Here is a 13261-nt window from a genome sequence, read left to right as displayed (position 1 = left end):
AACCCCTAGCCTCAAGGGATCCTCCCACCACAGCCTCTGGAGTTGCTGGGATTACAGGTGAAAGTCACCATGCTGGCTCACATTTTAAGTTGGAATCACAAAACTAATTTCTTTTACATCCTAGTGAACTAAATTGTCGTAAACATTGTATGTGCTTATACCAACATATCCACATTATTCTTAAATTTAATCACAAACTTTAATGTTAAAATATCAGTATATCTAACAATCTATGTTATTTTATACCTAAGTATTTTTTTGAGATGGGATCTCACTCTGTCGACCCCTTTGGAGCACAGTGGCACAATCATAACTCACTGCAACCTCCACCTTCCAGGATCAAGCGATCCTCCTACCCCACTGGGACTACAGGTAAATTTTTGTATTTGTTTTTCTATTTCTAGAGACGAGGTCTCCCTGTGTTGCCCAGGCTAGTCTCAAACTCCCAGGCCCAAGCGATCCTCCTGAATAGCTGGGATCACAGGTGTGCACCCCCATGCCTGGCTAATCTTTTTTTTTTTTTGGTAGAGATGGAGGTCTCACTATGTTGCCCAGGCTGTTCCCGAACTCCTGGGCTGAAGCTATCCTCCCGGCCTCTCAAAGTGCTGGGATTACAGGCGTGAGCCACTGCTTTCGGCCCTTAATTCTACATTAGCCAGAATTCAAAGGCATTTACCCACTTAAGAAAATAGGGCACTCTCAGCTTGTTGAGATTCACAGTACACTGAGAATGCTTATCTCACAGAGAGATATTCCTGAAAATCATGATTTTAAAGACTGCGCCATATGCTGGCATGTCTGCACCAGAATTTCCTTTGCCCCTCCCTGTTGGTTTGCTCCACTTTTTCACTGAGTCAGACCGTTGAACACCGTGGACACACTGTCTTGCGTTTCCGAATATTTCCTAGAATACGGACGTTTCCTAAGACTCACGATAAGGATTTTCTGATCGTCTCTCCAAAACCTTGCCACCAATTTGCACTCCCACGAATCCTGTTACCGTGACTATCTCGCCATGCCCTCCCTAGCACTGAGCGTGATCTCTAGTATCATTTACCATCGTTGCTAATTTGAACATGAGCAGATGGAGTCCTATTATTTGGGGTCATTAATTTCGTAGCAAGTGCAGTTGAAGGTGTTTTGCACGTTCATTGTGCAGTGCGCGCTGTAGTCTGCACCGTTTGGCCGGCAGGTGGGATGAAGGGCGGGGCTGGCGGAGTGCGCCCGCCGCCTGGGAGGCCAGTTAGGAGCGGAGCCAACGCCATCCCGGGCCCCACGGCCAGGGGGCGCTGCGGCCCCCCCAATCCCCCGCCCCGTCCGGGCTGGGGCGGAGGAGCGGGCGGGGAGCAAAGGTTGGTGTCTTTGCGCTCGGACCTTCGCCAGAAGGGCCGGGGCATCATGACGGTGGGAGCCAGGCTCCGAAGCAAGGCGGAGAGCAGCCTCCTGCGCCGCGGGCCCCGAGGGCGAGGGCGAACCGAGGGGGACGAGGAGGCGGCCGCCATCCTGGAGCACCTGGAGTACGCGGACGAGGCGGAGGCGGCGGCCGAGAGCGGGGCGATCGTGGCGGACGAGCGGAGCCCGGGGGCCCGGGGCGCGCGGAGGGTGCACTTCGCCCTCCTGCCCGAGCGCTACGAGCCACTGGAGGAGCCGGCGCCGAGCGAGCAGCCCAAGAAGAGGTACCGGCGGAAGCTGAAGAAGTACGGCAAGGTAGGGGTCCTGCGCCACCACTGCCCGGGGGTCGCGGGTGTGGTGCCCCGCGGGGAGCGGGAGCCGAGTCCTGACCGTTGACTCACCGAGTTTCACGGGCTGCACCTGCGACCTCTCCGCCCCCGCTCCCATTCCCTCGCCGGAGGGAAGCCGCGAGTTGCGACTCGTGATAGAAACTTAAATCGGGGGTTGCGCTGGGTGGTCCCCGCTGTGCCTGCTATTGCGCTCCTGGCTGCTTAAGAACATTCTCAAGGGGTTCCTACCGAGGTGGTTCTTATGTAAGATCAGGAATCAGTGTCCTGATTACAGATGGGAATACTGAAGCGTTAGTGCGGCAGGTGACTTGGAGAAGGTGGCCCAGTTGGAAAGAAAGAAATTGCAACCCAGTGTATTTGTTTTCCAGTAACATCCCCTCCAGGATATCCCACTAGTTGAGAAATGTTTGGGTTACTCTCCCAAATATTCCCAAGGTTATTTCCCGAGCCTGAGAGCGCAACAAATACATAAATAGGCGCTCGTTGAATTTTTCTCGTCTAGCCAACTATCAGTGTACTCTGGGGCCTTCAAAACATTCTGCCATTTGTCTCGGGGAGATGGGGTTAGGAAGGATGAATATGGGAGAAAATGACAGTTTCCTTCGCGGAAATCAAAGCCCAGATGCAGTTCCCAGGTGTCTCTGCCTGGAAGCACGCGAAGCTGCTGCGGGAAGCTCTGCTGGCCTGGACAAGGCCACCCAGAATAAAGTCAGAGAAGTTACTGTGTCCTGGCCAAAGGCCACGGGCCCCATCTGATTTATTGTCCAGTTATCTGTATCGCCCAATGCCCTCTTACACCTGAAGCCATTCAGTCTCCATGCCTGGGAGCTTAGGTTTATCATCCTCTTTAAAGGTATGTCAGCAGCTTCTGGAGCAGAGCACAGGCAGGGGTAAAACAATAAAGTTGGGTCTTTCAGGCTTAGAGCCCTGCTAGGAAGATTCATCTCTGCTTTGGGTCCCAGTTGAGCACAAAGAAGCCATCATGTCCCTCTCCATTGGTGAACTGATACTGCAGAAACCTCAGCTCAAGGACTAGGACTTGAAGATATTTTGGGGGCACTCATTATGCGTCAGGCATTGTGCTGAGCAGTAGAGATGCGAAAATGAATACAGTGCAGCCCTGCCCTAGAGAAGGGCACAGCCTCCCAGGGAGACACTGACATAGCTGGCTCCCCACCACCCGGGGGGCTTCAGGGCACAGAGCTCAGGCAGTTCACTCCTCAGCGGTGAGCTTGTAAACTCAGGGAAGTTTTCAAATCACGGTGACACGAAAACTGGGCACAGAAGGATGAGTTAAGATTTCACCAGATAACAGTGAAGTGGTATGAAGTAGGCACACTTCATCCCTACTAGAACGGCTACTCCAAAAAATGTCCAAACAAACCGAATAACAAACGTTGGCGAGAATGTAGAGAAACTGGAACCATTGTACATTGCTGGTGGGAATGTAAAATGGGACAGCTGCTGTGGGAAACAATTTGGGAGTTCCTTAAAAAGTTCAGTGTAGACTTATTCTGTGATCTAGCAGTTCCACTCCTAGGGATGTAACCAAAGAATTGAAAACAGGTACTCAAATCAATGTTTATATACACATTTTAATAGAAGTATTATTTACAATAGTCGAAAGGTGGAAACAACCCAAATGTCCCTAAATGGATGAATGCATAAACAAGTGTGTTATATACATACAATGGAATAGTATTCAGCCATAAAAGGAAGGAAATGTACTAATCCATGCTACAATATGATGAACCTCTAAAAATATTATGCTAAGTGAAGTAAGCAAGACCCACAAGATCATGTATTGTGTGTATGATTCCATTTGTATGGAATGCTTAGGATAGGTCAACCCATGGAGATGGAACACAGATTGGTGGTTGCCAGGGACTGGGGGAAAGAGGAATGGAGCCCATCTGCTTAATGGGGCATGTGTTTTTTCCTGGGGATGATGAAAATGTTTTGGAACTAGATAGAAGTGGTGGTTGCACAACATTGTAAATGTACTAAATGCCACTGGGCTGTACGCACTTTAAAATGGTGAATTTTATGTTATGTGAATTTTGCCTTAACTAAAACAAACAAACAAAAAATATTTCAGTGGATAAAAGAGGTGGTGTCATCTCAGGTAGAGGGGCCATCACAAGCCCAGCTGTGGGCATGAAAGCTCTAGAGTGTTGCACGCTAGTTCAATGGACCCAGGAGGCCAGGTGAGAGGACATTGTCAGGTTAGGGTTGGATCTCTCCTTTCTGTCCTTCAAAAGAGTGACTTCAGCTTCTATTTTCTTGGAGCCAACTGAGAGGGTCACCAGGCTCAAACATGGAGATATAAAGCAGGTGACCCTTCTTTGTTCCCCTAGACCCCAGCTCCCCTCTGAGAGAGTAGTTGGGTAGAAAGCTCTACTCAGATCAAAGAATTCCAAATGCACTCTCTTAAATGACACTGAAATAGTGGTTGAGAGATATTTTATGTTTCTTTGCATTTCATTTCTTAAATCTGTGTTTTTAACAGTGTTCCAGTTAATGAACTATTTTAGTAGATTTTTTTTCCCTAAATTACAAAGTGACAAGCAGCTTTTAAAGTATAACAGGCTGAGCAAAATGGATGTGCAAATACCAAAAATGTCACATTTAATGTAGGCAATTGTGATTCTGATCTTGTTTATAATGGATCACTCTTGATTGTTAAGCTTGTTCCCAGAGAATGTGTTTTTCTTTTGTTGTTTCAAACATGTAAGTAAAATTTCCCCAGTGATTCTTGTCACACATTTAGAGAAGTGTATCTCTTAGCAACATCACATACCCACACATGCGCATGCCCCAGCCCAGTGTCTCTTTGAGACATCAACAGGGTAATGTCCAGGAAAGCAGTGTCTAGAGAAGACACAGACATTACTTGGTTCTTGCAAAGCTCCTCATTTAGCGGGAGAGGTACCAAAGGAAACACCCACCCTCTTTCTACATGCTCAGGATACAGTAATGAGCACAACAGAGTCCCTGCCCTCCTTCTGTTACTGTAAGGGACCCTGTAATTTAAACTATTGAAAGCTTGGCTGGGTGTAGTGGCTCACGCCTGTAATCCCAGCAGTTTGGGAGGCTGAGGCGGATGGATCACCTGAGGTCAGAAGTTGGAAACCAGACTGACCAACATGGTGAACCCCGTCTCTACTAAAAACACAAAAAATTAGCCTGGCGTGGTGGTGCATGCCTATAATCCCAGCTACTTGGGAGGCTGCAGCAGGAGAATCGCTTGAACCTGGTAGGTGGAGGCTGCAGTGAGCTGAGATCGTGCCATTGCACTCCAGCCTGGGCAACAAGAGCAAATCGCGGTCTCAAAAAAAAAAAAAAAAAAAGCTCAAGTAAGCCAGAAGTCATAGGAAATTATAGTCTTAATAAACTTTCCCAAACAGACAACAAAAATCTTGGGTTTATCTATTACCACCACAAACCTAAATTGCTATGTAATCAAAAGAAGCAGATGTTATTTAGCAGTAATAATAGCTGACATTGGGGGGCACTTATACTGCCTGCAGTTTGTGCCAGGCCCTGTTCTCAGTGCTTTGCTTATGTGATCTCATTTACTCCTCTGAACAACCCAATGAGGTGGTTACTAAATATTCCCATTGTATAGCTGAGGAAACTGAGGCCATGGGAAATTAAGTAAGTGACAGAGTTGGAATTCAAGCCCAGGTCATGAGTGGTTAACTAGAAGCTTACATAATTGCCTTTATTTAGAAAGGGAAATATAGTATGGGGGTTAAGGTCATAGGCTCTGAAGTGAGATTTCTTTGGGATTGAACTTCAGCTCTGCCTCTAACCGGATATATACATGTGGACAGATGTAATCTCTCTGTGCTTTGAATGATTGAAGTCTGATAGACAAAGGCCACCAGGGACATACCAGTAGCCAATCCACATTAGGTTTATGTGCTTAGGGCTACAAGGGAGAATGCATGCCAGAGGAATTGTGGGGTCTTCAAAAAGTGGAGATCTCCAGTAACGAATTGAATATTTGAGTCTGAACTAAAGAGTTCTTCAAATCTAGGCGATACTTGTAGTCATTAGAAATGGATGAGACCATCTAAGGAGAGATTGTAGGGAAAGAAAGAGAGAAGGAAAGACCCAGGACTGAGTATTGAACAACACCAACATTTTAAAGTCTGGTAGAAGGGATAATTTAGCAAAGAAAGCTGAGGAGGAGCTCCCTATTTAGGTAGGGGAGAACTAAGAATATGGAGTCAAAGAGGCCACGTGATTATTTCATAAAGTATGTCAAAAGCTGCTGAGAGGTCAGGGAGAGAAAGAAAAGCATCCACTGGGTCAGGCAGCATGGGGGTTGTAGATGGCCATGACCAGACAGTCCTTCATGGGTTGGGGTAGGAGCCGGAGTGAGAGGGAATAAGAAGCGCAGACATGGAGGCAGTATATGTGGTTGGCTCTTTTGGCTGGCTTGGCACGATGGAGGGCAGAGACTGGGGCAGGATATGGAGTCACAGTGATACCCGAGCATGTGTGTAAGCTAATGGGATCCAATGGAGAGGAAGCGAATGATGGAGGTGGAGAAGGGAAAGCCAAAATCAAGGTGGGAGAAGGCACCGATGGCAAGTATCAAGGGAATGGCTTGGGGGAAGAGGAACACTTTCTCCACCGTAACACAGGCAACACGGGAGAAGCCGGGGCAGACACAGGCAGGGCTGTAGAGAGTGGTGGAAGGTGAACGCGTTCCCTGACGATGTCTGGTTTTTTTTTTTTTTTTTTTTTTCTGTGAAAGGTGAAGTGGGATCATCTCATGAAGGTATGGAGACTGTGTTCGTGTGTGTTGCAAGTGGGGAGGCTTAAGAAGGGAAAAGGTATGAGGCAGTACCCAGGGGAGAGAGAAATTCATCCTACTGGACAGATATGGAGGTTTTTCAGGTGGTGTTGGAAGTCAAGGTGAGATTTGTGATTGTGATCAGGATTTTTAAGTTAAACCAGTCTGAGTGGTTATGGTAATATGGAAAAGTCAAAGGACTGAGAGACAAGGTATGTGGCCTAAGGCACAGGTTATCTGCATGGACATTGATGTCACTAAGAGTGATGACAGAAGTTGAGGTAGGGAGGGGAAGACTGTGGGCAGCCATGTAATAAATGTTTGTTGGTGGTGGTGTTAATTTTTCTGTTGCAATCACATCTGAGTCCTTTAGATGTCCCCTGTCTAGCACCTGACATTCCCTGAATGTCCCCTATCCAGCCTTGTAGAAAAGGAAGAGGAGGAGTGGTTACCAAGAAAGCATTGCCCAAGCCTGACTGTCAGGGAGCTTATAATGGTATTGGAAATGCTGGACTTATATGGATATAGCAATTAGAAAATGGCAGAAGACTACAAAGGGACAGATATGTGGGTCAGACAGAAATATGCCACTGAGGTAGAAGGAGGAGAAGATGGGCTTTCAGATAAGGTGAAGGAAGGAAAACTTAACCCAGCCTTCTGACGGTCCAGTAATTTTTTAGCTGGAACAGAGAAGAGGAGTGATCTTTGGTTTAAAAAACAAAACAAAACTGCTTTAGTTTTAGAATTAGCAGCCTTACTGCTGTTTCCAAGAAGGTCTTTGAATTATCTGGAAATAAGCTGTGCTTGAAAGCACTTTGCCAGGTGATCATGTCTGCTGTGAGCCCCTACATATTCTTAGGCTGGAGGTGGGCACCTTCCACCAGAGATGTGGGAATGTGGTAACTTGCTGATTTGTCATGAGAGAATCAGGAAAAATGATCTTTATCTATGTCGCCGTGACTCATTTTTTTTCATGAAAGACGGCAGAATTAAAAAGTTGCCTACCCTAATCCTTTGCTTTTCTCTTTTATTCCTAAAACTAGAATGTCGGGAAGGTCATCATCAAAGGATGCCGCTACGTGGTCATCGGCCTGCAAGGCTTCGCTGCAGCCTACTCCGCCCCGTTTGCGGTAGCCACCAGCGTGGTATCCTTCGTGCGCTAATGGGAGCTGCTGCGGCAGGTGCCACCAGAGTGAACGGGAGCCCCTGCTGTGGGAACTTTGTGAATCCTGGAGCATCTCAGACTTGAACACACAGCATATTTGGAAGAGAAAACATGCCTTTCTTTGTTGAATCACATTAGTATGATGAATGAGTCATCCCTGCCCATCTGCTGAGCTTCTCACATCTCTCAGTCACATGTGGACCCAATGGTCAATCCTGCAGAGAATTCGGAGGAGGTTAGGTTTGGGAGTGGAGCTAGCGTGGTAAAGCCAGAGACTTCACGTGAAGGTGGCAGGCACTGGGGTGAAGCCAACACTCAACAGATGCAAGCAGTGTGGGTGTGCAGCAGAACAGTGATCTTGGGGGAGGAAGAGGATGTTACTGGAGTCAGATGATTTGCTGTATTCTCCTGAAAGGTCGTAGGCTGACAGGCGCTCACATTCCTTGGCTGTCTCGGTTCTGAGGGCAGCTAAGGAGCTGTTTATTCCTCAAGTCATGCTCCCCGATCTCCTTCCTCTACCACTCTGTCACCAGGAGTTTAATCACAGGCTTGAGAAGAAGAAAGGAAGAAAAGATCTCTTGATGCTTTGAAAACTGTGTTGGCAGTGTGGCATGACTGTTTAAAGTAGATAAAAGCTTGTCGTTTTACCCCATCCCTGCATGACTGTGAAGCTGGCGAGGAAGGAAGAAGAAGGACAAGTTCAGACTCAGGTTGGGTGGCTCGGACAGGTTGGCTGAGGGACTATACTCTGGAGGGCTCTTCTGCCTGGCATTGCCCACTTCGGCCCAGCCACGTGTTTGTGGCGCCCAGAGTCCCTGCAAAGGTGTGGCTGGCTGTGGTCAGGGCCTACTAGCACCATCAGTGCACTCCCGCCATTGGCTCAGCTCCTCTCTGCCAGTCCAACTAAGAGTGCTTTGTCCTGGGTGGCACATAGGGGCTGAGAGAGATGGGGGGAGACATAACACTCAGGAATGAAAATACAGATTTAGAGAAGGAACCAGTAAGTAGAAGACAGATGTGAAGGAAATGGAAATGAGGCAAGAGGATGTTGGGAGAGAGAAGTTGGCCGTCTAGGAGCCAGGTCTGGAGCATCAGTGTGAGGGAGTTCAGGTAGGCTGGGCCTGTGCCTCTAGGTAGGGACAAGGGAGGCTGGGTATTCAGGGCTGGTGCTTAAAACCCCTGAGGCCATGAGCTCATTGCCTGCCTTTGTAGCATCCTATCTTCTTCTGTGCTGCCTGGTTTGACCTTATTTCACCCGGATTCAAAGGGTAAGGTGGGCATGGGTCTTGGGCCTCACACCCACCAAGGATGACCTGTGGACTGCCATCGGATGCTGAACAGGGAGATGAAAGAAGGAGGTCCTCTTACCATACCCCTCTGCCAACCCCCCAGTAGGCCACTGTTCTGACTTTGTTTCCAGAATATCCAGAAATCCAAAGGGGCTGTTGCTGAACAGTCTGCAGGATCAGTAACAGCACCTACCTGTTGTCCCAAGGCATACAGAGGAGGCCTCAACACTCATGCTTCTCTAATCAAGCCCCACCAAGACAGACAGAAAGACAGGCAGAAAAAAGGAAGGGGTAGAGGAGAAGTTTGAAGCTGTGGAGCTAGACTCTGCTTCACTTCCTGAAGCTTCAACTTCATGTTGAAGATTCACTGGGACCCAATTCCTGCATTGTTAATATTTGTGAGGAAAAATGAAACAAGTGATCTGATTTTAGCCCAGATGATGAAAGTGGATACGGCACATTTTCACACAAGTGAGATAATTACAGCTTGCCCCACAACACTGGGTGTCGGAGAAAGGGAGAGATAGTCATAAGTGGAAGAAAAAGCCAAGCATAGTGAGTGAGAAAGAGAGTGAGAGCCTGTGCGGGCTGCTGACGAGCCCCAGGCAGCCCACAAGTTCCTCGTGGGGAGATGGAGGCAGAGCCCAGGGCAGGGGACAGAGCTGCTGGGGCCTTTCCTTGCCTGGGAATCTGTCCCAGGAAGAGCTTCCCCACTCCCATCCCCTAAATTGGAAAAACCGTACAGTCAAGCCTGTTTGGCCCTGAAATTCTTAAGAATCTGGTTAAGAATTAACTCGCTAATGTCAAAAGTCAAAACCTCCTAGGGGTTGTCCTGGGAGTCAGGTTCACAGGTACAGAAGATGAATCTCAGATGTCACTCAGCCTGAGCCGTCATTCTCTGTGACAGGGCTGCCCTGGGTTTCTCTTACTCAGTCCCTGGAGTGTAAGCATTTGGATCATGTCACAGATTACCTTTTTACCTTTTCTCTTTTTTTCTTTTTTTCAATATCAGTGCCCACACCTTACTGAGTATTGAGTTTTAGAGCTTTCGCTTGATGTGCTTGACCAAGGGACTTCTTTTGTATCCTTTTCTTGTCCTATGATGTAAATAAAAGCCTCGATTTATGTAATGTTTCTGGTGTGAAGGGTTCCCAGCTCCTCACTTTCTAGCCTTGCCTGAGGGAGATTCCTGGAGTCCAGCCACACTGAAAGCCTGGCACAGCAGGTGATGACCAGTCGGGAGAGACCTCCCTGGGAACCAGTAGGAGCCCACAGCTGCTCCCCAAGGACCCAGGGGAGGGAGAGACCCCAACTCACCTGGGAACTCTGCATGTGTGTTAAAGGGGACAGTTCTCTCTAAGCCAGCAGAACAGGCTTTGCCTTGTGGGAGCCTCAGCTCATGAGTTTGTTAAAAAATGGGCCGGGCACAGTGGCTCACGCCTGTGATCCTAGCACCAAGGCAGGCAGATTGGGTGAGCTCTGGAGTTCGAGACCAGCCTGGGCAACATGGCGAAACCCCATCTCAACTAAAATACAAAAAATTAGCTGGGTGTGGTAACACACTCATGTAATCCCAGCTACTTGGGAGGCTGAGGCAGGAGAATTGCTTGAACCCAGGAGGCAGAGGTTACAGTGAGCCAAGATCGCACCACAGCACTCCAGCCTGGGCAACAGAGTGAGACTGTGTTGAAAAAAAAAATTCCAGAACCTCCAGCTCAGATTTAGAGAGCCTAGCATGGGGGCAGGAGCTGCATTGCCCACAAGCTGCTGAGAAAACTCCAATGCAGCTGTTCCTCTGCCTTAGCTGGGAAATGCTGGCCCCTGGGGGCCTGCTGCACATGCATCTGCCAGTGAGACTCCAAGTGGGAGGCTGGGCCAGAGGAGGGGCCCTGCCGGGTTCGGGCCCTGCACTGAGTACATGTGGTATGCCTGCTCACCGAGTCCTCACAGAAGTGATAGAGAAGGTCTTGGAGGTGGGGAAGGTGGAGAGGAGAGGAGTGGTCCTGGTAGCCGTCAGGGCCCACCCGTCCCAACCTGCTGTTAGGCTTACAGCAAAGCAGAAGAGAGGGACCACTGTGTCTTCAGTCACCTTGGAGTCATCTCTGCTGCCCCTCTGCCCAGCACCTGTGTCTTGCCAGAGAAGTCCCGACAGCCTCTGTGACCAAGAAGCAGCCAGAGGCAGGACTTGAACTCAGACCACCTCCTCCACCCTCCAATAGTCTTCTGAGGAATGGTAGTCTTCCTTAGCAGAAAACAGTTGTGGCCTCAGGAAACAGTTATTGCAGTGTTAGATTTAGGCAGCTGTGGTTATGGGGTTTGCACCCATGAGGTCTTTTTCCAGCCCCTGACTGCAGGAGTACAGAGGAACTGAGTAAACTCAATGATGCCATCACTTCCAGAATGTTTTTGAACATTTGATAGATCACCCCAGAAGCTTATTTTGTAATTAACACATGAAAAAAACACATTTGAGAGGTTCCATGGTTTTGCCAAAACCCCAGATGGTTCTTGAGTGAAAAAAAATCTCTACTGCATTGACCATTCATGGGGAAATGTGGGAAAATAAAAAATATATAGGGTGTGTGTTAATTTTTTTTCTAGAGGCAAGGTTGGTTTTGAGCCAAACCACTCCAAGGATAGCCAAGGGAAAAGGAGATCACTTCTGATCTACAGGGCTCAGTGCCTGAGCCTAGTGAGTGCAGCAGCCACCCTGCCGAGGAAGGCAGAACAAAGGCTTTATTGCTGGAAGCCTCAGGCCAAATCTCCGCCTCTAAATGCTTCATGCTTTCTACCCTTCAGCCTCATCTGGAGACACAAACTAGGATTAGAATAAGGCACCTTGAGGATGGGCTTTTTAAAAAAGTGTTTCTCAGGTAGTGCTTCTTGCATAACCTGTTGACAAGGCTCTGAACAGATGCATCTGGTTCAAACCAGATATGAAAATCCCAGCCAAAGGACCAGACAGAAATAGAGCTGAAGAGTTCACACTTCCTTTCACTTGCTCTTTAATTCCGTGGTATTATTATCATGCCCATGGTCACAGAGCTCGGAAGCAGAGACGCTTCCTGGCAAGGATGATGATTTTTGCATTTTGAGTTCTTAGAGTCAAGGAGAAAAAAAGCATGTAATTATGAAATATTTTCACGGCCATCATTCTCGTATACAAAATCAGACTTGAATTTGTCTTTCAGTGTTTTCATTTTAATAAAGCAATGAGCCATTCATAGAATCCCACAAGCCCCTAAATAGAACCCCATCTGCTTCCCCTGGACACACTTCTGGGACATACATGATCACTGCTAACTAAGATGCATTAAACATCCAGTAGGGGTGAGGTGCGGTGGCTCATGCCTGTAATCCCAGCACTTTGGGAGACTGAGGCGGGCAGATCACTTGAGGTCAGGAGTTCAAGACCAGCCTGGCCAATATGGGAAAACCCTGTCTCTACTCAAAATATAAAAATTAGCCAGGCGTGGGGGCAGGCGCCTGTAATCCCAGCTACGCGGGAGGCTGAGGCATAGAATCGCTTGAACCCGGGAGGCGGAGGTTGCAGTGAGCCGAGATAGTGCCACTGCACTCCAGCTGGGCGACAGAGTGAAACTCAGTCTCAAAAAAAATGAAAATAAATAAACATTCGGTGGGTACACGAGGCACTGTGCTGGGTGGTTTAGCATCATTTTATTCTCCATTTCATTCTCAGTAACAGTGTCGATGAGGTAGATACTATAATGATTCTCTCTGTTTTATAGATAATAAAACTGAAGTTGGGGAAAGTTAGGGAATTTGGCTCTGGTGCTTTGGCCAGGAGGTGCTGAAATCAGGACCCAAGACTATGCGCTTTCTGTCAGTTTCAGCTGCCTCTTATTTCTATTTCCTCTCAAGCTCCTGTCAACTGAAGGGAAAAAAAATCAAGCTTTTAAAGCATTAAAGTCAGTTTTATTCAGAAATCTTCTAGATTGAGGCTTAAAGCCAAGGAGCAGCCCTTTAGAGAGGTCCCGTCAGGCTGCTCCAGCACAGTGTTTCAGCCCGTCGCTTATACGGAGGTGGTGCAGGTTAAGTAGCTGCAAAATCACATCAAAGTTTGGGTTCAAGATTACATCTAGCTCCAGATTTCAGAAGTGTAAGCACTAACCGCGGGTAATTCCACCACCCAGACATATGGTGATGGACGTTTGCTGATCATTTGAGGTCTTCTACAGCACAATGTGAAGTGACTGTGGAACAAACCATAATCTTCTATTATTGCTTGTTTGGGGGA

At 47.9% G+C, this 13261-nt stretch overlaps 1 protein-coding gene across 1 annotated transcript; it reads left to right on the top strand.

The window, feature by feature from the left end:
* Positions 1-1303: 1303 nt before the first annotated feature.
* On the top strand, positions 1304-10133 carry C1H1orf115 (chromosome 1 C1orf115 homolog). The gene is made up of 2 exons (XM_054449927.2): positions 1304-1707; positions 7593-10133. Exons 1-2 carry the CDS (start codon positions 1399-1401, stop codon positions 7710-7712), a joined length of 429 nt encoding a protein of 142 aa, XP_054305902.1. The 5' UTR covers positions 1304-1398; the 3' UTR covers positions 7713-10133.
* Positions 10134-13261: the final 3128 nt, after the last annotated feature.

Source organism: Pongo pygmaeus, chromosome 1 (assembly GCF_028885625.2).
Source record: "Pongo pygmaeus isolate AG05252 chromosome 1, NHGRI_mPonPyg2-v2.0_pri, whole genome shotgun sequence".
NCBI classification, from domain to species: domain Eukaryota; kingdom Metazoa; phylum Chordata; class Mammalia; order Primates; family Hominidae; genus Pongo; species Pongo pygmaeus.
The sequence above is the reverse complement of the archived record's forward strand: the minus strand, read 5'-3'. Positions and strand labels throughout refer to the sequence as shown.

Coding starts and splice junctions, on each gene's coding strand:
- C1H1orf115 (XM_054449927.2), top strand. CDS start 1,399: ATGACGGTGGGAGCCAGGCTCCGAAGCAAGGCGGAGAGCAGCCTCCTG. Junction 1,708..7,592: donor AGCTGAAGAAGTACGGCAAG/GTAGGGGTCCTG, acceptor TCCTAAAACTAG/AATGTCGGGAAGGTCATCAT.